The 27,941-nt window shown below is 40.3% G+C and overlaps 1 protein-coding gene across 1 annotated transcript; it reads left to right on the top strand.

Moving 5' to 3' along the window:
• The first annotated feature begins 110 nt into the window (after positions 1-110).
• On the top strand, positions 111-22,603 carry MKRN1 (makorin ring finger protein 1). Its single transcript, XM_059816217.1, has 8 exons — positions 111-304; positions 7,967-8,095; positions 12,670-12,896; positions 18,256-18,482; positions 18,970-19,184; positions 19,895-20,005; positions 20,457-20,595; positions 21,010-22,603. The coding sequence occupies exons 1-8, from the start codon at positions 132-134 to the stop codon at positions 21,220-21,222; spliced, it is 1,434 nt and encodes a 477-aa protein (XP_059672200.1). The 5' UTR covers positions 111-131; the 3' UTR covers positions 21,223-22,603.
• The last annotated feature ends 5,338 nt before the right edge of the window (positions 22,604-27,941 follow it).

Genomic DNA, 27,941 nt, shown 5'->3' with positions numbered 1-27,941 from the left:
TGGTGCCCGCCTCAGCCTCCCCGCTGCCCGTTGCGGCCCGGCCCCACTCTGCCCGGCTGCGCCCCGTCCGCACGGCCGGAAGGATGTGCTCCCGGAAGTTCCGGTGCTGCCGCTGTGTGGGATAAACAGTAATGGCGGAGGCGGTGGCTCTGGGAACAACGGCGGGCGCCGCGGCGGCTGCGGCCCTGGGAACACCTGCCGTAGCGGCCGCGGGAGCGACGGCCGCGGCTTTCGACTTTGCAGCCGTGCCGCCACCCGCCGCGGGGCCGGGAGGAGGCGGCTGGACCAAGCAGGTCACTTGCAGGTATGCGCTGTCCGCAGCTGGGGGGGGGGGGGGGCGGTCGCGGTCGCGGTCGCCCTTCCCCCCACTCCACGACCGTTTCCCTCAGCGCCGCTCCCCTCCCCCCCCGGTCACGTACGCGCAGCGCGCGGCCGCAGCGCCCCCTCCCCCCCCCCCCCCCCCCCCGCCCCGCCCCGCCAGGCGCCCTGGGGCAGGCCTGCGGCAAACTGCGCAGCTGGCCGGGCCGGGCCGCGCCGCGCCCTGCGGCGGCTCCGGGCGGAAACCTGCCGCGGCGGCGGGGCTTGTGGGGGATGTAGTGCAGTGGCGGCGGCGGCGGCCCATTGCCGGAAGTACCGGCTGCCGTCGAGCGCGCTCCGGGCCTAGCCTGCCGGAGCGGGACCCGCGAGCGGGGGCCTTTTTTCTGCTCCTGCCTTATGGGAGGGTGTTCCCTGCGGCTCCGCCGTGCAAATGGCGTGTGGCTGCCGTCCCCTTGCCATACCGGGGGGGGTTGGAAGCGTTGTTGGCTCCTTGTGGGATGCCGGGCCGCTATTTATTGTGTGAAAATATGCCCGCAGTGGTCGGTGTGAAGGAGACCGTGGAATGGGAGTCCTGTAACCGCGTTACAGAAAATGCGACAAAGCAGGAAATACAAAATGATTGCAGTTCTCGTCCACTTAAATAAAAACTTAAAAAACTTAAAAATGGAAATGAATTCGTGATTGATATAGCAAGAATTATTTATTAATCCGGAGAATGGGAATAAGTCATGATAGACTGCAGAATGTAAGGAGTGCTGCTACTTGCGTTATGTTGAAGATTCTGTATGCTGCGTCATTTTCTATTTGTATTTTCCTTTAAACCGTATGTCTCAGAAATCTTTTATATGGGATTATGCAAATCATACTGCATGTTGTAAAGCTTGCCAAGAGGACTATTTTTAAACTTATACTGCTGGCCTATTTGCAGGCTGAAAGGAATCTAAACCAGTTTTTGTGAATATAGAAATATATTAGTTCATATGAAAGCAAGTGGTAATCCAAGATTAGCATCAAGGAGTCTCTCCTGATTCTTTTTTTAAATTATAATTTTTATTTTTTACTTCAGTAAAATTGTAAATTACGTTTACTCTGAATATGTTTCTGGGCAAATACCTTCCAAGTTACTTGGAAGCAAAAAGGAACATCCATTGGGCGAAAAGGAAGAGCCTTTAGATCTTGATGTGAGATCTATATCTTTTCTGCATATTTTTCCATTTGTGCCAATTGCAGATTCAAATAGCAGTATTAAGAACCGTCGCTTGGCTTTCACAGGGAGCTTGCTTGCTGTGTCCCTTTTGTGCTGTTAAGTATGCCCTGCAGTATTTAAAAGCGCTCCTGTTAACTGTTGATCACTGTTTATTTTGGTAATGCACTGTTAACGTGTCCCAATTGTGAAGCACTGTTTCTCAGCTCTCTCTGAGTACTCCTGCATACAAAGAAATTCGCCTCTGAATAACCGGGTTAATATTTGATGCATGGCAGTTAAACATAGGCCACTGATGAGGAAATGCCCGGGAATGATGCTTAGCTCAGCTTTTAAGTGAGCTGCGAGGGTTAGTGCTCCCTCTATATAGATTGCCTCATTATTTCGGAAAATCGAAAGGCACAGTTAGGTGAAATGGATTGGTGGGAGAAATACATACATGTATTTTCTCAGGTAACAATCACAATCAGTTTATTGAAGTCGGTGACTGACATAGTACAGAAGCTGTCAAGTTCATCAGTGTCATGCAGTGCAGTGAGTCTGTCTAATGAATATATTTATTTACAAACACTCAGGACTAGCGGGAAGTTAAAGCTACTCTTTTGTAACAGTTAATGTGCTTTAATGTGAGCTTGAACAAAAATGAGGTCTCACCTTTGGACCTAACTAACGTCCCCATTCTTTGTTCTTTTTGACTAATCCTCCCAGTTACCCCGTTGCTTGCTTGCTTATTTACTTGTTTATTTTTAGTGGGCTGTTCAAGTTGTAGGCAGACTAGCTTTTCTCACACTTTAAAGTGAAATTAACAATTTCGACTTCAGCTTCTGGGAATCTGTGATAAAAATTTTGGTTTTCTAAGTTTGGTTTCAACAGGATGTATTCATATTCAAGAAAATATATTTCTTACTATTAAGTCTTGTTTTACCTTCGTAAAAGAGCTTCATGATTTAACTGTGAGATGAAGGGGTTAAATTTCGAAATGCAGGTTTTTAATACAGTAGGTAGAGCAGTTTCTGTTTTGAGTAGGTCTGCACAATTCTATTTGTTTATAGGCTTTACTTGAATCATCATACGGGTGACAGCAAATGCTGCCCGAAAAGCTTCTGGGAGATACTAGTCTCTTCAGTATAAGTACTTCGCACTTCATGGTTGGTGAAGGAATACTGCTGTTTTATCAGAACTGGAAGTTTTAGAGTTGGTAGAATAAATTCTTGCTGCTCCTTCATGATATGATAAGTTGTTTGGCTAATGGGAATGGATGATTGATATCTCAGAGTGAGAGACACAACGACTAAGATGAAGGACTTTGATTTCTCCTAGACATCTAGTTTTGCAGATGTTACCCTTCTGCTTTTCTTGCAGCTAAAATTCAGAAGTCTCAGGGTGAAATGTAGGAATTCATCATGTTCCTTAAGAGATTATGAAAAATAATTTTCTTACATTGCTTCTATGGTTTAGCAGTTTTCAAGGCTTTTGTGGTGTGTAATAATTTATAATATTTTAATCTGCAATAAACCGCAGGGGAATAAACTGTAATTCATAGCTACTTTTTATTTAATATTCTGATCCTTTTGTTAGTGATATGTTTGAAACAAGAAAAAGAATGGTGGTCCTTACCAAGCTTCTCTGTTCTTCCAGTTCAACACGGATACGTGGTTTTATTGAGCGGTGGTATAGCCAACATTTTTTTTCAAAGACTTGACACTGTTAGCTCCGGATATTTGTGTTTTCCATATGTCATGCAATAATAGTTAAGGTCATGAAGTTGACATAAATAGATTACATTTCACTTGTTTGTTTAATAACTGAGCATAAATAAAACCCTTAGCAACCAATTGGTGTATTTTGAGAGTTGTCTGTATGTTTGTATCTTTGCTGTTCTTTATGAAAACCTAGATCAGATATTCCTCTGTCTTTTGATCTGAAGAATCTGAATCGGTAAAGTATGCCTCCTTAATTCAGTGCAACACTAGTGATAAGATGTGGAGTGCAAACCTCTTAACAGCTTGCTTGTATTGCCCCTTCCTTAGCTGCTCTGTTCTGGATCCCCCACTAGCTTCTTGCTGAAGGAGGTTATGAAGGAGAAGGGACAAGGCAATAAATGCTATTAAGACCTACTTTTTTTTTTTCTTCTTAAGGCTACTAACTCATGTAGAATTTCATCAGCCACTTATATGACTGGGTGTCCACATGCTGTGCTAGAACAGCATGCCTCGCCTCTTCACAGCTACCTTCTTCCCTGGGAGTTCTCAGTCTGTGTATGCCACCTGAAGAAGCTAATGAATGCAGTTGGCTCCGTCTGCTAGTCATGGCAAGGGCTCAGTTTTTGAAGGAGGTCTGTTGCTGGGTGTGACGTTCTAATTCAGCAAAACTAGTAGTTTAATAAACAAAATGGGGTTACCTGAAAGCAGAATTAAGCGGACCTGAAGTAAAGAACAAACCACACCTGAATAAGCAAACCCATTGCAAGCTTCAAAAGCTGTGGAAAGAATTATTGCATATTGATTTCACTAACAGGATTACAGTGGTAAAGACTTAATATCTAGAAGGAAGCATCTTGAAAGAAGCTGGTACGTGTTCAGGATTTTAGATGGCAGTTATGTGTTTAACACTGCATTGTCTTTTTGATAAAGGCGTTGCAAATTCTTTTTCTCTAGCTTATGGCAAGTAATAGAAGTAATGTTATTCTGGTAGTGGAAGACAAAGCCTTCAGCAGATTATTATACTTTAAAGCATTATGGAAATCAAGGTCATTGAAACCTGGATAAACTTGAAAATTTTAAGTATTCTAGTAAATTAATTGTAGCACTTGTAACATCTGACCTCTCTACAGCAGTTGGAGTTCCAGGGAGTTGGAGACATGATTAGCTTTATGGCCTTGGACAAGTGTTGTCTCTATGTGTTTCTGAAAAATGCCCACCGGATCTTGGCTACAACTTGAGACTTTTGGATGTGCAAAGCCTGGTTTCTATCACCTTTTTTTTTTTTTAAGTACCCCATGAAAATCAGGATACGCTATTTTGATCAAGGCATCCATAACTAGGCATGAGTTGAAATGTTTTTCAGTGATAAAATGCCAATGCAGGCAATTACTACTTCTGGGTGGTAGTTCTGTGTGTTGGTATCACTCATGTTTTGTACAGTCATGCAATGAACTGAACTGGGGAGATGATCTGAGTTTGGACCCTGATGAGTTCTCTGGTCTGGTTCCCCATGCAGCCTCACCAAATTATGCTAGTATATCTGAATAGGAAAGATAGAGAGCACTGCTGCCAGAATAAGTGCTTTTTGGATGATAGCATCATAGACACTCGGAGAAAATCCAGTTATATACTTGTCTTGATCTAGTTTTACTTTCTCAGATTAAATTATAGGTATTCTCTGAGTACTTGAAGGAAAGCAAATTTCGGATATCCTTCTTCGTGTCACTGAGTGAGGCAGGTAACTCATGTATTTCTCAGTTCTAAGTATCCTTTTTTCCTGTGACCAGAAACAAGAGGCTGGTATTGCTGTTGTGTAAAGTTACAGTTAAATTGAATAATCTGGGTGTGTGTAAAGATGCTCTCCAACAAGTTTTGTCACCTTTTACCAAAAATAATGCACTCCGTTTATTTTTTGACATGACCAAAGTGTATTTTAGCCAAACACCACAATTTCATGTGTAAAATGTTAAATTCTTTGTGACCTTAAAGTAAAAAATCTTACCTTTTGGCTGGGGGGGAGTTGGTGTAATCCTTAGAGAAATAAATTTTTCTCTCCTCCCACTCCAGCCTTCTTGTTCAAATGGTGCTGAGTTTGCTGCGTAGGACTGCAAGCCTTTAAAAGTGACGTGTGAATTAAATTGAGCTTGTGAGTGTTTCAGGTTTGTTTGTTTTTTTCCCTTTATAGCCTACCATCTTGATGTAATGAATTGTGACAACTTTCAGAATTACACAGAATCTGTATTTGCAGAGGATTTGCTAACATAAGCTGGGAAAGAGGGAAAGGGACTTGGAGCTCCATTTCCCCTAACAAGCAGTGGGAGAGCCTGATTTTTGATGCTTACATATTTGGCATAAGTTATGTTGCCCAAGTACTTTCTAACGGAAGTCCTCACTTCAGGCTGGTGCCTTTCTCTTAGTCACTTATTTCAGCTGTAGCGGTGTCCGAACACTTAGTTGGCTTAAGTAGCAGTAGCTAAAGAGCAGTGATCTGGTCTAGATAGGAATTTCAGGTTACATCTGAAGCCATTTCCTGATCTGAGTCAGCAGGTGGCTATGAAATTGTGTGCCCCAACACATGGGGGAAGCAGTGCTGTGTGGAAATAAGCAAAGGGTGGATACAACAGTTGTTCGAGAACAAACATCTAACAACCTGAATTACTTGTTACCGTACTGGTGTGACTCCCATTTCTTAAAAGCAAGCCAGAAATTCCAGTTATGTTCTGGTTCCACGAGTTCATGGGTTGTCGTTTTTTTTTGGCTTTGAGGTGGGTTTGTTTGTGGGTGGGTTGTGGTGTTGCGTGGGTGGTGGGTTTTTTGGTGGGATTTTGTTGTTGTTGTTCACAGTGGAGAGTGCTGCTTATGGAGTGTGGGGGTTTTTGTTTTGTTTTTGCAAGACCCTAATCCTGGTGTGTGCTGGCATAGCTGTACAGCCACCTGGCAAACCTGACTAGGGTACTTATCTCTCTGGGGAGAATATCCTGCAAAGCCTCATCTTAGTCTTATATCACTTACTTTTATGTAGGACCACATTTCTTATCTGGTTACTATGTGGCTACAGTGTACAGACAGCTGATTGTTTTGAGTGTGAATTGCAGCCTGATGGCAAGTGTCAGCTGATGGTTTATAAAACCATTTCAGATTTTTTTTTTTCTTAGTACCTTGAATACACCACTGGTTTTGCGCGTGGAGGGTTATCAACCCTCTTAAGTCTTACCTCAGGTTTTGAGGAGAGGTTTGAATATATCCCTTGTACTGGATTACAAATGTAGCTCTGCTTACGTTATTTGGTGAATTGTCCACTTCAATTTATCTGACTTCTTAAAAACATAGCAGACTAAGTGCCCATGCAGAAGTCTGTGCAGTTCAACAGCTTGACACCTTTTAAGTTCGGGAGTATCGACCCGAATGTGCTGTTTTGCGAAGAGCTATCCTAATCTTAGTCTGGGCTGCTGAAAGATGATCCTTCTGTCTCTGGTGCTGGTTGTACTGCTATGTGGCTGTGCAGTCAGCAGGTTGGAGGACCTGGTTCTGCTGGCTGCGTAGGTGTGGTAATACCAATGCAAAGCAGTGGAAGTGTGCAACAGGAGGAGGGCGGAACTGCCCCTTTTAGCAGCAAAATGTATTTAGAAGGGTATAATCTGCTTCTCAGTCTTCCTTCAAGTGGTGTTTTGTATGAGACCTAAACCCTAACACATTTTCTTGTTTACCAGGTCTTGGTATTTCCAATGAATTCAGAGTTTGCAGCTTACTTGTGATACCAATACTTGGGGGCCGATGCTTCTCTTCCTAAACTGAAGTGTTGGTAAACATGTTGATGGATTCAGTTCTTACATAGGTTTGGGGTTTGTTTTGGTTCTTTTCTTTTCTTTTTTCTTTTTTTTTTTTTTTCTTGGCTAATACTTCTATGTGGATTGGGAAAGATTTACTTAAACTTCTGGTTTCAGTTGTGGCTTTGATGTGAACATATTGAGTCTGAATAGTTACAGTGCCTTGAATTCAAAGAAGCTTGTGTTTTCTAGGTTAAAATTTAAAACAAATGGAAAACGACTCTTCAGTTTTCTTGAATAGCTGAATTTGAGGATGCTTAATTAAACTTGCATTATTTGAAATGCTAAAACTTAGAAAATTGTCCTCAAAAGCTTTGAAACTGTACGATTCTTTCAAGACAGGCAGCACAGTATTGAAGCAGGGTGCTTCTACTGATTATTTGGCTCCTATGGCAAAAGCTATCGTGTATGTTTTGTCAGATGTGATTATCCATCACAAACATGTTTTGCATTCTTGAAGAGGAAATTACTTCCAATTGAATTATTTACGAATTCAAAGTAGATTTAAGTCCTCAGGAAGCTTGTTTAGGGTGTGGCTGATTTTGATTCTTGTTCAGTGGTGGGCTTCTCTAAGGTTTTTGTTGGTGTCAGAACACAGGAGCTACAAGTAAAACTTTGTTCAAGACCCTTTCCTCTGTGTGTCATAGCCCAGGTTAAGGTTTGCTTTTCAGGTTTTTTCCAGGCTTTTGTAAGTGTAAGTCCCTAAATGTGCAATGCAGTTCACTGGAATAGCTAAGGCTTCATCTTTTCTCTGACGTTCTTATTTGTATGTTTATACTGGGATGTGGTCCCATGAGTCGTTAGTGGTGTTCTTAATTCAGCATACCTTGATTTATAGAATAACTCATCATCCAAATACTTTGTTTACAGCTTCAGTGCTTCTCCTTAATTCACAGTAATCTTCTGTCTTACAGATATTTCATTCATGGAGTTTGCAAGGAAGGAGACAACTGTCGCTACTCCCATGACCTCTCCACTAGTCAGTCTGCCATGGTGTGCAGGTATTATCAGCGAGGATGCTGTGCTTACGGAGATCGTTGCAGGTAAAGAAATGCCGTTGACCATCCCATAGGGGAGTGATTTCAGTCTGAGTCCCTGAGTAGAGAGCTCACAGAGAGGCAATAAATCTTAAAGTGTTTTCCTTTTTCATTGCAACTTCAGAAATTCATAAAAATAGCTTCTTTTCACAAACTGCCTTCTCTTGCTAAATAGTATAGTGTTTGCTTTGCTATGGAAATAAATAAGCAAAGGCAAAGTGAGAAGAGAACTGGTTTTCATAAAAGTACTAGTTGTCCGGGGGTGGGGTTTTTCTTGGTTTGTTAATTAATAACATGAGTAGGTGAATTAATTGAAATCTGAGACTACATTCAGACTAGCTGAACTCTGATGGAACTGAGTTACATTTGGTAAGTAATCATAAAAGCCTGAACAGGTAAGAAATTATTTTTTTTTCTGATTATGTGCGTCTCTGGGAATTGCTACTCTGACACTTAAACTGCCATTTTGGAAAAGTAACTGGAGTGTATTCATGTAGGTTCTAAAATGTTGCCTGTACAAAATGGCCCTACATTATGAAAACATAGTATGACGTAACCTATATCCCTGAAATTCTTAAAAAAAAGAAAAAATAAGTGTGAAGAAATGAAAAGAATGCTTTCCTAGTGTAGCAAAGCTTTACAAAGGCTTAGGGATGTTTGCATCATCTTAAGTTCACTTTATTAAAATTTATCAGGAGTTTTAACATTCTGTCTTGTTGCAGCTCTAATGCATGATTAAATATTTGCATCATGACTTCATATGGTAGTTCATAGTTAGCTTTACTTTCATGTTTAATATATGGTTACTATGTATAAGAAAGAAGGCTACAGAGAGGCTTATTTTTGTTATCTGTCTGACAGTGTTGCTTTCTTGATCATGTAGATCAGTGGTCTCCAAACTTTTGATTATGCACCCCATCAGTAAAAAAATTTTCAAGCACCACCACTATATATATATAATTATTTCTAGATTATATATGTATATCTACTACTGTACTAATATATTATGTACATTATAAAACATACACAAAAATCAGAATTTTAAAAAGGATGTAATAGACATGAAGTAAACAATATTTTATAAATATTTTATTAACAATCCAAAACCATTTTGCTCTCACTAAAAGCCTTATTACGGTCAGTAAAAAGAAAAAAAAAATATTACTAGTGTTGACTGAATATGCTTCATTATTTTTTTAAAATCTTAGTTTAACATTTTGTAATACAGCAATTTGAAGGTCTCATTATAAGTTCAGTTTATTTCAGTACTTAGTTTTAAGGGCTGTCATAGCTGAAAAAGATCTTTCACAAAGATGTGTAGATCCAAAAGGAATAAGTGTATTGTTGGCCGCACTTACTAATGCATGATGATAATTTTCAATCCTATCCACCAATTATGCAAAGATTTTTGTTAAAATTTGGCTAGTAAACTTCCATCTTCACTGATGTCAATCAGCTGTTCTTGCAGACTAATTGAAAGGTGTTGCATTTTTATATTTTCAACAAATGGGTCCAAAACCCTCTGAAACTCTTTGTTTGGAAGACTTTTAAACATGTTAGAGAATTCCGTTTCCAAGCTTAAATGTACAAGATATGAGAGGTTTTTTTATAGTTGACACACTTGCATTGTTTTTGGCAACGAAATCACATAATGGTGGAAATGTTTCAGAATATCCATTTTCAAAATGTTGTCTCCATACGACAAGTTTCTTTCAAAAAGCAGTTACTTATTCTTAAAACGTCTTTACCTTGAAGGGGCAGATTGAGTGCGTTTATTTTTTTTTTTGGAAAATATCTGCTAGGTAGTGTACTACTGGCAGCGACTTGTCATCACAGAAAAGGTCAGCAAATTTGGAACACTTGTCTTTTTGTGAAAGAAATATGCTTAACTCATCTTTGACAACTTTTAAGCGCTTTACTCCGAGATAACCAGCAAACCTCTGAGTGGTACAGAAGATTTTCATGGTTGCTCTCCATCTCATAACAAAGTGTTGTAAAGATTCGACTATTTAAAGGTCTTGTGTTTATAAAATTAACTATATTAATGGCACTCCGTAGCACTTTGTGCGCTTCTGTCTCCACCTTTGCTACAATATCTTGCCTATGAACGATGCAGTGAATGAATTTCTGATGTGGTGCTATCTCTGTAACCTCACCCTGGAATTTTTTTTTTTTTAATTCTAGTCAAAGCAGCAGCTCCTTCAGTGGTTACACTTGCACAGTTTTTCCATAAAACATTGTTTTTATTAAAGAAGTCATTTACTGTTGAGAATATATCTCCTCCAGTACATCTTTTTGTCTTTAATAAAGAAGTCATTTGTTTAGAATATCTCTCTTCTGGTACATCTTGTCTTTAGTGGCTCACAAAAAGTAGTTCTTTGTGTATTTCATTATTGAAACAGAAGCTAGCAAATATCATAAGTTGAGACACGTTAGAAACATCTGTACTTTCATCCAGCTGTACAGCAAACTTCCCACACTGTGAAATTTGTTCTAATGCTTGTTTGTTCAAATCTTCAGCAGTGTTTTCTATGCCCAAACAGTATTTGTTGACAAAGGAATGTGTTTTACTTTGTCACCATATTGTTTTCCATGTATTATTTCAGTCATTTTTACCACAGCAAGAAGAACAAGAGGTCCAAGGGTATGTAGCTTTTTGTCTTTCACTATTAAGTAAGAAGCCTCAAAAGAGGCTTCTAAACATTTATTATGAAGTTTTGTAAAGTACTGGATTTGAGTATCGTATGACATCAAACCTCTACAATTTTTTCAGAGATGTTTCTCTTCAAGGCACAATATATACTGAGGGCAAGGTTCATTATTAGTAATAGTGGATGTAGATCTGTATTTCAAATAGTCTTCTTGGTAATCTCAATTTCCCCCCCCCCACCCCCCCCCGCCCAGGTCTTGTCAGATCTGATTAGGTTGGCATTGTCTTAACCTTGTAGCGTGCCTGATAAAGAGCTCATAGTAGGAGAAGTGTTAGCTCTGACATTTACTTGTTGTTTGCTTTTGCTTGCATTATCGGTATCATCTTTAGTCCACAGTTTATTTGCAGGAATCTTTTTAAGCCACTTGTTCATCTTGTCAGGGTTAGTTTAGGTAAAACGAAGTAATATAATCTGTCAGACCATTTAGTTGGGCACAAGCAAACTGCAGTGTGTTGCAATATGCTGAAAGTGACCGAACAAATGGTGGTGCCACTGTCCACCCCGCTGCATGGTGGAACACCCACTCCTCCTTCAGGACACCTCGTGCATACCATGTGTGGGAGCTCTGACATACAGACCAAGTGGGGACACTGCTGTCAATCTGTATGTTAAACACTAGTAGAACTTAATTTCTTTTAAAAAAAAAAAAAGACAAGAAATTACAGTATTTTCTTCCTGTATACCCCAGTGGGTTGTCTTGCTCACCTCATAGGGTGCATGCATACCACTTTGGAGGCCACTTGATGTAGAGGTCTGAAGGCTTGATTTTTAAATTTGTGCTTCACAGCTTCCTTAGGATTTCAAAGCTGACATTCGTTTGGGAGCATCTCTTTAATATGCAAGAACTGTGACACTTTGTTGTTTTCAATCTGACACAAGGTAAATGAATCACAGTTGCTTAAAAGTTTTGTATGATCTCCAAAAATTCCCTCCCTTTGTCCTTGAAATTAGTCAGCGAGTATCTAAGACTTCAAAGGTACACCTGTAATTTATTTTCCCATGTAGTCTACTAGTTGCTGGAAGACAGATTTTTGAGGGAAATGGCGCTTTACTGTTGCTTGTGGGTGGTAGGGATCACAGTGTTCTGAGGATCATTTTCAACAGTAAGTTGAAAGAGGCATTAGAAATAATTACTAAAATATTAATGCAAAATCAGAATGAGGCAAGATGCTCCGACACAGAAAAAGAATCATGTTGGGGGGTTCTCTGGAGCCATGCTGAAGGCAGAGCCAGCTTAGGTCAGGTTGCCCAAGGCATTGTCCGGTCAAGTTTGGATTATGTGCAAGGATGAAGATTGTGCAGCCTCTCGGGGCACCTGTTCCAGTGTTTGACTACTCTCGCTGTGATTTTTTTTCCTAATATCTAATTGTAACTTCCCATTTTGGACTTGTGTCCACTGACTGTCATCCTATTGCTGTACCTCTGAGAAGACTCTGGCTGCATCTTATCTCTGTGGCTACCCACAAGGTAGTTGAGGACAGCAGTATCTGCCCTTAATCTTCTCTTTTTAAAGCTGAATGAACTAATTTATCTCATTCAGCAATATTACACATGCATAATAGGTACATGACCAGTTTTGGACATAATTGAAGTTCATTCTATGTAAGTTAAATAAGAATTGTGCATGCTGCTCCATTTCCTTCAGAATCATGGAGTACCTTCTGTTTCCTTAAGCAGTGCTGACAGATTACACAAGTGGAAGCACGTCCCTATAAAGGGACATCAGTGGCTTTCTCTTGCAAGCCATTTCTAGGTCCTCCTTTCGAATAGTGTGTTTACATCTTAATCAGTTTATTTCCAATATCTTGGGCTGCTTTATGGAGGTATTTTTTTTGTGAAGAGTTGACATGATGTGTTTTAACTTTTTAGATACGAACATACCAAGCCACTGAAACAGGAAGAAGTGACTGATGTGAATCCAGATGCAAAAATTTATCCCTCGGTATCCTCAGACTTTGCATCACTCCCTGAAACAGTTGAAGAAATTATTGCTGAGATAGAAGATGAAAATGCAGATCTGGCAGCTGCAGGAGTAGGTGCTGAAGACTGGGTGAATGCTGTAGAGTTTGTCCCTGGGCAGCCATACTGTGGACGTGGTAAGCTGATCATGGGGTAACAGTTTCTGTCATGGGTCAACAATTTTTATCTAGTGCATTTATTTTAATCCTTTTTGTTTTGTTGAGTGCTGCTATTTGTATTTATTAATCACTTCAAGTAATCTGTCCTTAACTTATGCTTGAATTTTCCAAAATGAATAGTCAGACCGTTCAACATCAGTTAGAACTGCTGTCCTGATATGCTTAAAGGTATGCTTAAAGACAGTCTCTGCATAACTGGCTTCCTCTTGTTACGGCTCTGAATGACTTGGAGAATCTCCTTCTTTGAAGTTTAGTTTGTGTATGTGATGGGAAAAGAAAATACTGGTGATGCAATTAATATCACTATTCTGGAAAGATAATCTGCTGTCTTTGTTTTTAGGGTGGGTTGGTTGGTTTGTTTGTTTTGGGGTTTTTTGCAATCTTTTAAAGGTTTTCCAGTGGAGGTACAGATTCCTGTAGGATTAATTGAAGCCTAATGCTTGCTTTCATGAATCCCATGGCAATTCAGGCCAGAGGCTGAAAATCATTTATACTAATTACCTTTCTGAGTCTTGATCTTTCTAATACTGTGACAGCTCATGTTGAGAATGAGATTGAAGAAGCTCATCATATGGGACCAGACTGTTTAAATAGCATACTTGTCATCTGCTTTTCCTGCAGAAAGCTAGCACAAAGACTTAAATTTTAAGTGAAAAGTAGGCTGACAGTGTTTACTTTAACATAATTTCTAATATTTGGCTCCTAAAACTGAAGGCTTTTGGCCATGAGTACTCAATTGTTTGAATCCAAAATGGACACCTTGTGTCCAGAAGAGTTTGAAGTTGTTGTACAGTGCTCCGATTATACTTCTTTGTCTCCACAGTACTATGCAGATCCGAAAAGCAAATTACCTTCTTGGTGTTACAGGGTGCTGCTGGAGCCTGCTGTGATCTGATTTGAGGAAGGGTGAAGAGGAAAAGGGTGGTTGAGTGACATGAACATTTGCTACTGTTGTTGAGAAGTTTGATTATGGAATTGTTTGGTGTATCTGTGACTTGGGTATAGTCCAAAGGAATGAAAACTTACTTTCTACCTGTTAATATGTCACCTTACTGTCATAAAAGATATAGCTTCTGTGTTCACTGGGAGAAAGGATCCCTTTTTTAAAAATCTTTTAATCAGAATAATTTAAATTGGAAGGGACCTCTAGATTTCATCTAGTTCATTTCCTGCTCAAAGCAGGGTCAGCTATGTCAGGTTGCCATGGGCTTTGTTTATTTGAATCTCTGTCCTTGGAGATGTTCCAAACACCATAACATTTGGGCAACCCTTGCAGTGTTTGACTTCTTTCACAAGGGAAGACTCTTTCCTAGTATGTAATTAGAGGTTTCCCTGCCTCAGCTTGTCATTTGTCTCTTGTCCTGTGCACATTTGAGAAGAGTCTGGTTCTATGGTTTTTTTTTTCTTTTTTCCTTTCCATTAAGTAGTTGAAGATAGCAATAAGATCGCTTCTTAAGCTGAACAAGTCCAGTTTCCTCAGTTTCTTTTTATGGGCTTCAGCCCCCTTAATGGCTGGGCGGCCCTCCACTGGAATCAATTCATTGCTAGTCTGAACAGCCATAGATCTTTTAAATACACCTACTCCTTAAAGGAGAGCTGGTGCTTTCTTCTAAATTCCTGAAGCGTGTAAGAGCATTTCATTGTACCTTTAACTCACTTAGTTTTACTGAAGCAGTTCCTTTTTCTGTGGGGTCAGGCTTATTTTTCATGGAAACTTGTGGCTGCCACAGATTAAGTAACATTCTCTTCTCTGAATCTTGTTCCAAATTCTCTGTTTTGTTGTATTTTAATGTACAGACGTACTCAGCTTTTTGTTCTGAGCAGTGCTACATGATATTAATTCCCATGGTGACTTCTTAAAAGCTGTGTTTTAAAAACTTTTCTTTTCTGAAGCCACCGTCTATTAAGCTCAAAAAATGAAAAACCTTGCTGTAGTGATCAGGAAGATGTGTGCAGCGTGTTCCACAGTGTATACTTTAAAGCTAGGAGCCTGTGTGTTTTAAATTGTCTTACAAATGCTGAAGATTCAGGGTTGACAGTTTAACCAAGGGTAGCTTGGGCTGTAACACTCATCTTTTACTATGAGATAACACATTCTGCTACTGCAGATGATATTCTGATTTTAGAACTAAACCTGATATCTTGCGGATGACGTCAGGGCCTAGCAAAGAAAATAGTGACAGTTCTTCAGATACTCACTTGTTTGATGTACAGATGCACCCCATTTCCATATTTGTTCTGCTGCTACTGCTGCTAGATGTTCTGGAATAATTGAGTGAGAGTAGAAAGGCGGAAATATAAGAAACACTCTGAACTAGACGGCTGTTTCCTGCTGCTACAAGATGACTGTATTTTATGCTACAAAGTGTGTCCTAGAGTGAAAGCAGGTGGTGTGTGAATTGAAGGTAATGAACTATTTTTTTTCACTAGTACGAATTTATCCCTGTTGAATGTGAAATGGGAATTGAGAAGACAGAGATTGGGTCCACCTACTGGAGAGTAGTGGTTTTGAAAACAGCAGACAGAATCGTAGAGAGCGAGCGTTGCTCTGAGGGATGTTGGATTCAGAACTATTTGAGGCAATAGAGTCTTGTGAGTGTCTCTAATTTTGCTTTCAAAGAGGAAGCAAAACTGTAGCAAGTACAGTGCAGTAGATACAGGCGATATGCATACAGGGCTTTAGGTTATGGAAGCTGAGATATTCAGAAGTGGAAATACTGTTTTAATTTTTATTTCATAGAAATACAACTCTCACTGAGGGGAAGTGCTGGGACAGTGCAGAAGACTGGGACTGGAAAACTAATGTCACTTTTAGCATGTTTTTCCCTCTCCCACCCTTTCATACCGTAGAAGTACCCAGAGCCATTATTGAAGACTGGCATTCACAGATCTGTGTCTTTTTGTCTAGATGTCTAGTCACTAAGAACTGGTTGTACTTTTTTGTGCAAGGATGGTATTGTGGACTGGGCTGGAATTTAGTAGCTGTACTGTGTACTGTGCTTGTTGACTTTGGTGGTGGTGGTTTGTCTGTTCTGTGTTACAACTTTGTACTTTTTTGTGCCAAGATGTGAAGCTCTGCTCTCTCCGTCTGTGGACCAGCATAATAAATAAATGGGTTTCTAAGTCAGTCTCTGGAGGGGTAAGACTTCAGAGCCTTTATTCTCAAAGAACCTCAAGTAATAAGTGTTTGATTTTGGTTTTTTTAATGAATAAAACTCTAGCTGAATAAAGTTTTGACAAAAGATATCCTTGAGAGCAGTGCAGGTGACTCTGGGAAATTTTTCTGTTAAGAGAAGCTTCCAATGTGCCTCTTCTTTCAAAGTATGCATTTTCCAGGCATATAGGGTTGTCTTAAGCAAAGATCATCTTGCCAGCCCCATTAAAAGAAGTACTGTATCACTCGATTCCTTTGAAACTCAGCTGCATTTGTCTGTCTAGTAGGCTTCTGCCCATCTACACTATGATCTACTAAACTTTTCTTCCTCAGTAAGGGTCAAACAGGATGTCAGAAGTCATGTGAATCAACTAGGTAAAAAATATGTAACAACATTAACTAGAAAAAACGCTGGCAAAAATGACAGTTGAGGAAATAGAAACTGACTGGTAGTTGTGTTTTTTGTTACTACTTTTGGAAGTGGACACCATAGGTTTCAAACTGGGGGTGGAATTTCAGTTAATAAGTACAAATTGTTACTTTTCCTGGTGCCAGTTTGCTAGAACTCACGGGGAAGAAGAGGTAATGAAGATTTTTTTGGTTGGGAATCACTTACTGAAAAATGAGCAGGTTGGCAGCTGACTTCTTGTTCTGTCATTCACTTGCTTTTGAAAAGTATGTTTCTCACAAGCAGACTGATCCAAGATCAGTGCAACTGACCTCTAAAGTCAGAGAGGGTTCAAGAAGCAGGCTTGAACTTATTTTGAGAGCTAATATATTCCTGTGCTAATCTTCAATATTTGGTTATCCCCCAAAACTGTGAGCTCTCAGGGACCTGCTTTTTCTTTTTCTTTGTATGTCCAAAAGCTAACAGGCTGATACATGCTTATTGTATCTTTTTGCTCCATGGGGATGAAAACTGTGTGAATGTGTAGCCTCTGTTTCTTTTTGGGAAGGAGTCTGTCCTTTACTTTTACTGATCCAAGTATGCTTTTGATAGTTTTTTTGCTTACTTCTCCAAATCTAGTGCTCGAGCAGCTTATAAAAGTTACACTTTCTTGCAGCATAGATGACTTCTTAGTCTTGTAACAGCTACTGGTTATGTAAATGAAGTCCAGTTGCTGTTCTTCCTGGTGTTTATTCTGAATATAGTAATGCTTTGTTGTCCTCTTGTGTTTATTACATCTTCAGTTCCAAACTGACTGTTTTTGTCTTGTAACTTAGTTTATCATCCTACTTAGGTAATGATCTCAAAAGGCTGTTTGTCTTGTGGTGACACAGAGAAGCATACATTCAAGAGGTACAGGGAGAAGTGTTAAGCAGAAGCTGTCTAAATGGGGAAGAGAAATTATACAGATTGCAATTTAGAATTAGGTAACGGAATTTACTTAGGATTTTGCAAAACTGATGGCTAGCTTAGAATGCAGTGAAAATGCCCTGAATTTCAGTTTCTTAAAGCTAGGTTTATGTGTCTGACTGATAGACTGGATATCTGTTTAGGATAGGGTTTTTGGCAAATATCTAGAACAGAGTTAGTTTGGTGAGAGGTGTGGACACAGCTTTTGTGTCATACATAGGCATGCATGGGAGTCTAGAAGTGAAAGTCTTGCTCAAGCTGAACAACAACATGCTAATTAACCTGCACGTAAGGAACTGCTGATATGGTATTTCCATACTAACATTTTGTTATGCTGGATACACCTTTATTGCTTCAGCTGTGTAATATCTGGGGAAAAGCCTGTTAACTTTAGCCGATGTGGAGTTGATTCTCAAAGCAGTGAGAGATTTGTAACCTTATTTAATTGTTGCTGAACCAGAGTTTGTATAAAAATGTAAGCTGCTGAGGACTAGTGAGATTTTTCTAGGGCAGACTTAGCCTGTAAATAGATCTGAATCTGCCCATGGAAACCTTGATAGCGTTAGTCTTGTCTGGGTTGAAGGATGAAGAAATTGGTTGTGCTTTCTTGAGTGGGAAAATAACTGTTTGTTTGGGTTGAGGGTGTGTGAAACTTGGGCTGAAACGAACCTTGGTTGTTTTTATTATTCTCTTTGGATAACTTGAGCAGGGTTACCCAAAGATTGCTTTGCATTAAAACAAAGTATTCTCACTCCTAGTGCTCTAAATCTGAATGTATTGCTTACTGTCCTTAATTTTTTTCCCAGCTGCTCCTTCCTGCGCCGAAGCACCCTTAGAGGAAATGGTGATTGAGGAAGAATACGAAAAGCAGCAAGTAGACGTGGAGATGAAGAAGGAGCTGTGCCCCTACGCTGCAGTAGGAGAATGTCGTTATGGAGAAAACTGCGTGTATATCCATGGGGATGTATGTGATATGTGTGGACTGCAGGTCTTGCATCCAATTGATGCTGCACAGAGATCCCAGCACATAAAGGTAAGCAAACGACTGTCTGGTGTTAAACAGCTTTTAGTTACTGCTTCCTGGCTCCCTACAATCAGTTGTCACTAATTCCCTTTCATTTGAAGATGCGTGCAGGTCAGGCAGTGAATGAAATTCCTGTTGTAAACTGGACTGTTTCCTGTAAGGGCCATACTCAAAAGCAGCTGGGTTTCCTTATCTGTGCTGGGAGAGCAGTCTGCTTAAAGATACTAAAGCTTTGTTCTTTGCCTAGTAAAACTGGATGGTCTTTTAGATTGCCTTTCTCATGTTTAAAAGCAATGTCTGAAGAAAGGAATTTGAACTCTGAATTGATTGTTCCCCACTACCTGAGCAAATTTTTTTTAGGATAAAGATTTTTCAGCTTAATCGTACTCCATTCATTATGCAAAACAGCAGAGTAAAACTGAGCTTAAAAACCTGCTTAGAGTTCACCAGGTGACCAGTTGTCTCTGTAGTCGTTTTCTTTGTCTCTCCTTTTCAGTCTTGCATTGAAGCTCATGAGAAGGACATGGAGCTTTCATTTGCCGTCCAGCGTAGTAAAGACATGGTGTGCGGGATATGTATGGAGGTGGTGTATGAGAAGGCTAATCCTAGTGAGCGCCGCTTTGGGATCCTGTCCAACTGCAGCCACACTTACTGTCTCAAGTGCATCCGCAAGTGGAGGAGTGCTAAACAATTTGAGAGCAAGATTATAAAGTGAGGCACTTTTCCCATTTCAATTGTGCTTTGTTACTATGGAAGAACTTAGTAACTTGTGACTCCTTGCAACAGACTTCCAGATGCAGACTGCACAGAGACTGCATTTAATGCATACTAACTTTAGTTTGGAAGTGAAATAATTGTTAGGGGTGACATTTACACTCTGATTTCATTAATACGGATTAAGTTTGCAAAACTCACTTGATGGTAGAAAAGTAACTTTCATTTATTTAGTAGCATGTTGTCCAGTGGTTACTGTTTACATCTTGGACACCCAGCCAGGAATCTGAAAACAGATTAACCAGTACAGAATGTATGCTTCTTAATTCATTACTGCCCTAGTTCATTAATCAGTTGACAAAACATTTCTCCATTTAAAGGCTGTTTTAAAAAAACAAAGTTCCAATCAAGTAAATACAGAAATCAAACCAAAATAAATTTATTTAATTCTAAAGAAAAAGGAGTGTGTGAAGTGTTTTTTCAAGCTTTTCTGAGATAAGCTGACCAGCTGCCATTGCCATTGAGTTATTGAAGAAGAGAGCTTAGGTTATCTTCATGTGTAAGAGAGAATCTAGACTGAAAAGCTCATACATCAGATGTGCGGGTACATTACTTCTTTAAAGATGGATATATGCCATGACTTGTTATATAGGAGAGAGAGCGCCCTGTAATGTGGAATTTTGCAGCACAGTCTGTTCATTCCCCAGGTCCTGCCCAGAATGTCGGATCACATCTAACTTTGTCATTCCAAGTGAGTACTGGGTGGAGGAGAAGGAAGAGAAGCAGAAACTCATTCAGAAATACAAGGAGGCAATGAGGTATGAGCACTGCGGCCTTTTGTCAGGTTGAGACTGCAGTGATAAAGGCACACCTGGAGAAGAAGCGTGTTGATGTAAAGCCCTCTCACACCTTTCCACCACCATGTGTGAAGTGTGTCCTTGCCTATCTTGCCCACCAGTGCATGCAACCACACAGTCGCAAAGCTATTCCTAAGTTCTTTGACCTCAGTCTTTCCCTTCTGTACACAAAACACTGGTGGTGTAGCCATAAGGTAGTACAAGCTTGTGCACCGCAAGCCATCAGTGTCCCTATGCATGCATCAACCCACACACATTGTGTAATGCATCATTTCTGCGTGTAGGTGTTATACTGACAAAATACCTTCAGCTCCAAGTGGTACCTGAGATCCTTTTGGACTACAGGTAAATGCAATTCTGAAGTCTGGTTGGGGTCTGCTGTGAGTAAGGGTTGCGATATTTTCCTTTCCAGCAACAAGCCATGCAGGTATTTTGATGAAGGCCGTGGGAGCTGTCCATTTGGAGGAAACTGTTTTTACAAACATGCATATCCTGATGGCCGCCGAGAGGAGCCACAGAGACCCAAAGTGGGAACATCAAGTAGATACCGGGTCAGTGCTGCTGGGTTTTGTCCTTTTTATAAAGAGAGAGTGCAAGGGGGAGTGGGGGGGTGGTGGTGTTAACTTTTTTTTTTTAACTTCTGATAGACCTCTATAATGGTGAATTTGAAGGAGGCAGTGGTCTAATGTTTGTGAATGCTGGAGGGCAAGGTGGAAAGAGTGAATTCTAAAAACTTTCCTAGTACACCAACATACTGAAGTAGGAATGTTGGGCAGCATTAATATGGGTGTGTAAGGGTAAATTCTACTGGAGGTCACTATCTCCCTGAAAGAGAAACATTGTTTCTTGCATGTCAGAAAGTATGCATGGGGGGTGTGTGGGGGGGTGAACCTTGTCAGTCTCTAGGAAGAATCCTACCTTGTACGGCTTGATCACCTGGGAAAATACTTGTGTTCTGCTTGCAGGCCCAGCGGAGGAATCGGTTCTGGGAGTTCATCGAGGAGCGAGAGAACGGTGATCCGTTCGAGACCGACGAGGATGAGGTGGTGACCTTTGAGCTTGGTGAGATGTTGCTTATGCTGTTGGCAGCAGGAGGTGACGATGAGCTAACAGATTCCGAGGATGAGTGGGACTTGTTTCATGATGAGCTGGAAGATTATTATGACTTGGATCTATAGCACCTGTCAGTGGAGTGTGGACTGTTGTCTTGGCTTCAGGCAGTAGCTATTACCTGTGGTGTTGTGGCAGTGCCTGTGTTTCTCCTAGGCAGGCCGATCAATTCCAGGTGCTGTTGTAATAACTTTTACCCAGGGTCTGTCTCTTCCCACCCCCTCCCACCCCAGGAGTGTTGTTTTTCCTCTGTTTAAACAAATAACAAGAAATAAATCTTTAAAATGTTAGTTTTTGTAAAAATGAATTTAACTGTCAAACAGTTAGCTTAGATTTGTTGCTTCATCTGTGTACCCAACAGAGTTCACCCAGTTCCAGGGTTAAAGTGTTTACAGGACTTCCACACTCATTTTGAAGAGCCCAGATACAAAAATGAGCAGTGGCCATGCAGTGGGGATGTAAATTGGCTGATGGCCTTTTTTCTGTCCTTGTACCAATATTTCTGACTTCAGGCCAGATACAAATACTCTCTTTCTGGCATCAGCTCCGTTCCAGCCCCCTCATGTACACGTCTTCATTTGTGATTTTGGTCTCTTGTTTACTTGCACATTACTATTACTACTGTGTAACCAGAACCAGGTGTGAACGTTCTGGGTTTTTACTGTGTTTAGCATGAAAGGAAAATGTCTTTGTGAAAGGAGAACTCTCTATGTGTATATACAGATAAATGTAGAGTTGGACCTCAAGGATGGGGAGACTCTGTGTAAGTTAAAAATAACAAAACCATCTTTCATCCCCTCTTGGTGCATGAAGTCTAGCCTCCAATTGGACATGAAACTGGTTTAGTGGTCTCAGCCCAGTCTGTGGCAGTGATCTTAACTATCACTTAACTTAATGGATGGCACTCCCTAATACACCAGCTCTCTTTCATGTGTATGATAAGTTGTCCAGGAGCAGAAATCCGGTTAACCAAGGTGAGGTCAGAGGAACACCAGAGAGGATCCTTTAGCTTTATTGCTCTGTAAGTTTTAGAACTTGGTGTAACCACTTAAGCTGTGAGCTTCGCTAGGAAATCACTATGTCTCTCAGCTGGTTTGAGGTACATGTGCCTCTTGGCATCTGAGTTGGGCAGGTTGCCTGGTAAAGCTCTTCGGCTTAGGCGAGTTACTGCTTACAAAGGCAGTCATGCAGTTTCTGGCTGTAATTTGCATTGAAAAATTACTTTGCCACCAAAGCCCCAGCACAGGAATTTTAACCTTGCATTACATTATTGCTGGTTTTTATTGACTCGTGGATGCCCCGTGATCTGTTCTCCTGCTGCTCTTGTCCCCTAGACTGCCTCTCCTTTCACTTTTAAATGGAATGAGAAATTGTTCTGAGGTCTATAACGTATTGTTTTGCAGCTGCCTTTTGTAAGAAGCACTTTTCCCAAATAAAAAAAAAAAAATCAAAAAACTTACACAAGAAGTCTGTCTGTTCTTTTAAGTTTGAAGCTTCTGTGTTTCAGCTTGATTGATTATTTGTGTGTGTGTTTCTGTAAATATAAAGGCATTTATGCCACTTATTCTTAAATCCTGCACAATCGTGTCACACTAATACGGAATGTTAACTTGGTTATAACCTTTCCAGTAAAGAGCCTGTAACGTAAGGAACACATTCTGAACAGACAGCTGAGACAGTTGAACTGTTGAAGGAATATATGGGGCCATTATTGGGAACAGATGTGGCTTGCTTTCTCAGAAGTAAGTTCTGCACTATGATATAAATTTTATTTGTCCTGAGCAAAGTCAGTTGCAGTACATGCTCTATTGATAGTTTCCTGTCGTAATGCTGTTTGGACAGCAAGTCCAAGCATTGCTACAGGACACTTCCTGAGAACCCATGTGCTTCTTTAAGCCTATGTGTGTTTGGAAAGAAGCATTCTTCTGCAGAAATACAAAAACCTGGAAGTAAACTACTAGAAACATACTCAGATGCTGAGGGATATGACTAAGGAAAATTTTAACTGAACAGTCTAAAACAATCTTTGGTTTGTTTGGTTTTTTTCCCCAGAGGCAAGTAGCAGAGGGAGAAAAGGATTTGAACATAATTTACACAAATGATGCTTAAAACTGATATAGGGAGAAACAGAAAAAATGAAAGGCTTTGAAGTAGAACTAGCCTTTCCTCTCCTATGTAGTGAACATAAGTTGTTAAACATCCTAGTGGAAAGCTGCATTCAAACATAAGTTTAACAAAGATGTGTTCTGGTAAGATGGAAAAAAGTCATAAACTTACCAGACAGAGCACATGCATCAGCTTTCCTTCATTGGGGTCAGAAAAGGCATGTGTTACTTTTTAATGTCGGTGTACATGTGGCACAATGGTGGATGCAGCTGCTTCTAAACTTTACTTCTGTGTATGTTACAGTGGAAGCTGAGAATACGCAAGTAAGTGATTTGCTTGGTGGAGGCTGTTCTGTCTAGCTGCAAGGTGACTGATGTAGTCAAGTGCATCGTGACAAGTAGTTTCTGTTGATCTCTTGCTTTGAAGCGTGCTGTGGTTCTTGTTCTGTAAGTTAAAGAACCATGTACTTGTCATCACACAGTACTGCTGTGTGTCACTTCCAGTTTGAATCTTGATGGTGGTAGGCCTGTTTCTAAGCTTGCCTGTGGCATAAGCTTTCCACCCCCCACACCCCAAACTGGAATGACTGAAAAGAGTAGGGCCTTTAAAATGAGTAAGGTATGTTAGCAAGCTGCTATGTCTTTCCTCTGTAAGAACAGGAATAAATGTAGTAGAATTAAGGCAAACTTTTAACGTAAAAATATGGAAGGTTATGACTTAAGCTGTGCTACGTTTTCTTTAAAGCAAATACCTAAGGTACAGAAGCTGAAGAGGCCAATCAATGAGAGTAGTGTCAAGATGAAAAGTGTAAAGATGCCATAAACTTCCACCAGCAAAATCTTGATTTCAAAACAAAAATCTTTAGAAAAAGATATATGCTCTCTCTCACTTGAAGTACCTTGACTTTACTCCCTATGCAAGAATATATATGAATGGTTTTGACAGAAAGTTTTGCATCTTGTGGTAAGTGCAAAGTAAGTGTCTGCTGCCCATTCTAATTGGTCTGAATGTGATCATACATGTGAAGAGCACTTCTTATAACCTCTGTTGCTTTAGTTCAAATCTCAATAGCACAGCTCTTTCCTGATTGTAGCCCAAGGTATGTTGTAATCTTGCTGAGGGGATGCCTGGTTTGTTTAATGAAATACAAAGTAAGTCTTCCCTGCTACAGCAGGTACAAAATAGATTTCTGTTTGGAGGATACTGTGCAGTATGGGGTGTCGCATGTTTGGAACAAAACTTGTGTAGATGGAATTAGGAATGCTGCAGCAGCTTAAAACGAGGGACTCCACATGTCGTTCCTCAGGATTGAGATACAATACACGACTGTGCTGTAGGGATCAAGTTCCTACAAAGTCAGTTTAATGCTAGCTTTAGAGAAGCGTTATTAAACTGTAGTTGTGGTGAGCCTTGCTTCAGGTAAGCAAAACTAGACAGACTTGGCAGTAAAAAGTGTAATAAGCAGTGATGTTCATGGACACAGCTGTAGCAAGGAAATGTGGGATTGCAAATATGTTAAACTTCAGCTGCTAGTTGCTGCTGTGACTGTTATCCATGGGTATGCTATTTGTCACTTGCAGTCAAGCCAGCAGCCCACAGCTGGGAAGGGGTATGTCTGAACAGTGCTATGGTTAGAGCACTCACCTGGTGGGGGGAAGCTTCAGTTCCCTATCCAGAAGCACAGGCATGCATCTCCTTCCTGAACGAAGGCTCCAGCATCGAGCTCTCTATCTCTGTTTAGGGCCTGAAAATTGCTTTGTCTGTCTCCTTTCCAACTATACTTAAACATTAACTGGAATGATTAGATAAAGAACCTCAGCTTTTCTTAATAAGAGCCTGTACCCTATGTATGAAGAAAAGCTTGACCATGCAGGCAGTGCCATGTGCCTTCCACATCACTGAGTTGCAATTATGTTTGCTTTTAAGGCAGTCAGCTTCTGGGAGGTGCCAGAGTTTGCTCCATTTTAAAATACTTCTAGTTTTATTACCCTGTTATGTGGATAGGTGCTGCTTCAGTCTTATATAGCATGGCTGTGATATCAATGCAAGTAATGTGCTACAGCTAAGATTCAAATACTTCTTCCAAGTAGATAAAAAAATCTAACAAATAAGCTCACCTTCAAGCTGGATGTGCAGCTAGCTCTTAAAACTGTGGGACACTAGTAGTTTTTAGAATAGCATTGCAAACAACATTACAATAAACTACACTTTCTACAAGTGCATTAATGATGTTGTCAAGAAACACATTGGATTTGCATATGATGCTGGGGGAACAAACATGTTACTATAAGGTTCCATAGCAGTTAATGTGTTTTTTCGTTAACTTGCATTGTCATAGCCACATGCTTCCATCTGCTCTGTGACAGGGAAAAGGCACAACTGCAGAATTTACACTGTGCCTGTTCTTTAATCTAGTGGGTGCTATCTTACAGTCTAGAATAACATGCTATTATAAAGGGGGTTTTTTAAGTTTATAGCATTCTTCACCTATTATCTCATGAATAATACTGTCTACTAATACACACTCTGAAGAACCTTTGTGTTAGCAACTGCTGCAGCTCACTCTTGATTTGTATGCAGACAGCTTAAAAAATGACCCTATGGAAGCCATTTAATGTAACTGCCCAAAGGGCTTGTGGAAGATGCCAAACAGAACCAACCAAAAGAGGTCGTGCAACTAGAACAGGAGCCTAAGAAGTAGGTATTTAAGACTAGTTTCTTGAAAGAGCAGTAAGGAGCCTGTTACACCTGTTAAAGGAAAGGGAACAGTGTGGTTCAAAGCACAATTACAAGCCTGTTCTCCCTGATCCTGTGTTGCACAGCTTTGTGCCCATGAAGGACTTAGTCTGCAAGTAACTCCATGTGTGTGGGAAGTGAAGGGCAAGAGCCCTGTAACTTGGCAGTGCTGGGCAGTTAAGGGAGCATCAGCCTGCAGAAGTCTCCATACTGGGGGTATGCAAAATAACTTCATACAGTAATCTCTAATTAAGGCAGTAAACCCAATAAACCATACAAAGGTTAATACTCTGCTGGTAAGATCCTTCCTGTAATTCTTGGCTAATGAAAGAATATAACTGGAGATAAACACAATACTTTTCTATTAAATACTAATCTTCCAGGAGACCCTGCTGCAAACTGTCTCTGGTGTATCTGAAATAGAGCAAAGTTTGCTAGCAGTTTAAGTGTGGATATAAAAAAAAGTAAAACCTGCTGCATTACAAACTACTAGTAGGAGTAGTTTGGATTTTAAATACACAAGAATATTAAATTTACATTTGACTTTTCCTAGTGACAAGAGGTGTAGCAACTAGTTGTTTGGAAGCTGGATTTCTACTTGTTCAGCTGCTTTGAAAGGTTATGGTGTTTACTGTTGCTTAAGTATGGAAACTGAAACAACTATAGGCTAGTACCAAATCAGGATGAAATTAAGATTTAAAAAGTAAACATCAGAAAGAAGATGCCTGAAGATGATGAACCTTTCTCCACAGCAGGATATAGCAAAAGGCTTAGAGGCTAGCATTGAAGGCTTCTCGCTTGGTTTACATATAGCTGAATTAACCCCTGCTCTTCACATGTGATAGCAAAGAACCTGGCCAGAGGAAGCATTAATAGTATGAGAAATATTTGCAGGACTATAAATCAGTGATGCATTCTGCTTTATTTTTTGTGCTTCTCAAAAGATTTTCCAGAAATATTTGCTACATGTTTTTCTCTATTTTTCAGTAACTTGTTAAACATAAGTAGACTGTTACCTGGTAAGCTAGCAGCGTACCAGCCTTCCCAGGGCTTCTTTGCATGTAACCCAGACTGTATTTTATCATTACAGAGTTTGATTTCCAATTCATAGCTTAACAGTAACTACCTAAGTGATGGACTTTGATACATGTAGACTGCAGTCAAAAAACTTCCTCTGTATAGTGTTTCTTTCCTCCCTCTCCTTCCCTGTTTCCATCTACCAAAAAAAAGAAAAAACAACACACCCTTCATTCAGTTCTGGTACATAGAAGCAGCAAGCCCCCAAAAGCAGAGCTTGCATTTGAGAGGAGCAATACAAAATCTGTTGCTACCAAGATGTTAAGTCTCCATAGCAGTAGCATCTATACTTGCCTAGGGGTAGTTTTCTGGTATGCGCTATACCATTCCCTTACTGCTGTAAGGTAAACCATCTTACCCCTTGCTGAATTTTACAGGAGCTTGAGTCCCTTCTTCACACTCCCTTGAAAAGCTACAGGCATACTCTCAAGCTGTCTTTGGCCCATCACACAAACTACAGAAGCCTTTTGATTAAAATCAGGACATCAAAAGCAAGACAAGCTTAGGAGAAAAAAAAAAAGTCCTATCACCCCAGCATTGATTTAGGCCATTACTGGGACCTTGGAAGCTTCACTACTCCTAGTAGGTCTATGTAGCAAAACAGAGATCATTACTGGAAACTATTCTTACAATTAGAGAACAAAATGAAAGAATTTTCCTCACCCCAGGAAGAAGGTTGGGACCCTAATGTACCATATTCTACCTGCTATGAAACCCCAAGGATGTCTCCAGGTCTGTCTGGTGAAGAAATCATGTACTGTATTATGTTCTTTGAGATGGGTGGCTACATGCCTGCCATGAGGACCACCCCTAAATGAAAGTTTAAGCAGCAATGGGTTAGCGCTGTCCAAGCATGCGTCAGACTTTT

This window comes from Gavia stellata, chromosome 4 (genome assembly GCF_030936135.1).
Source record: "Gavia stellata isolate bGavSte3 chromosome 4, bGavSte3.hap2, whole genome shotgun sequence".
NCBI classification, from domain to species: domain Eukaryota; kingdom Metazoa; phylum Chordata; class Aves; order Gaviiformes; family Gaviidae; genus Gavia; species Gavia stellata.
The sequence above is the reverse complement of the archived record's forward strand: the minus strand, read 5'-3'. Positions and strand labels throughout refer to the sequence as shown.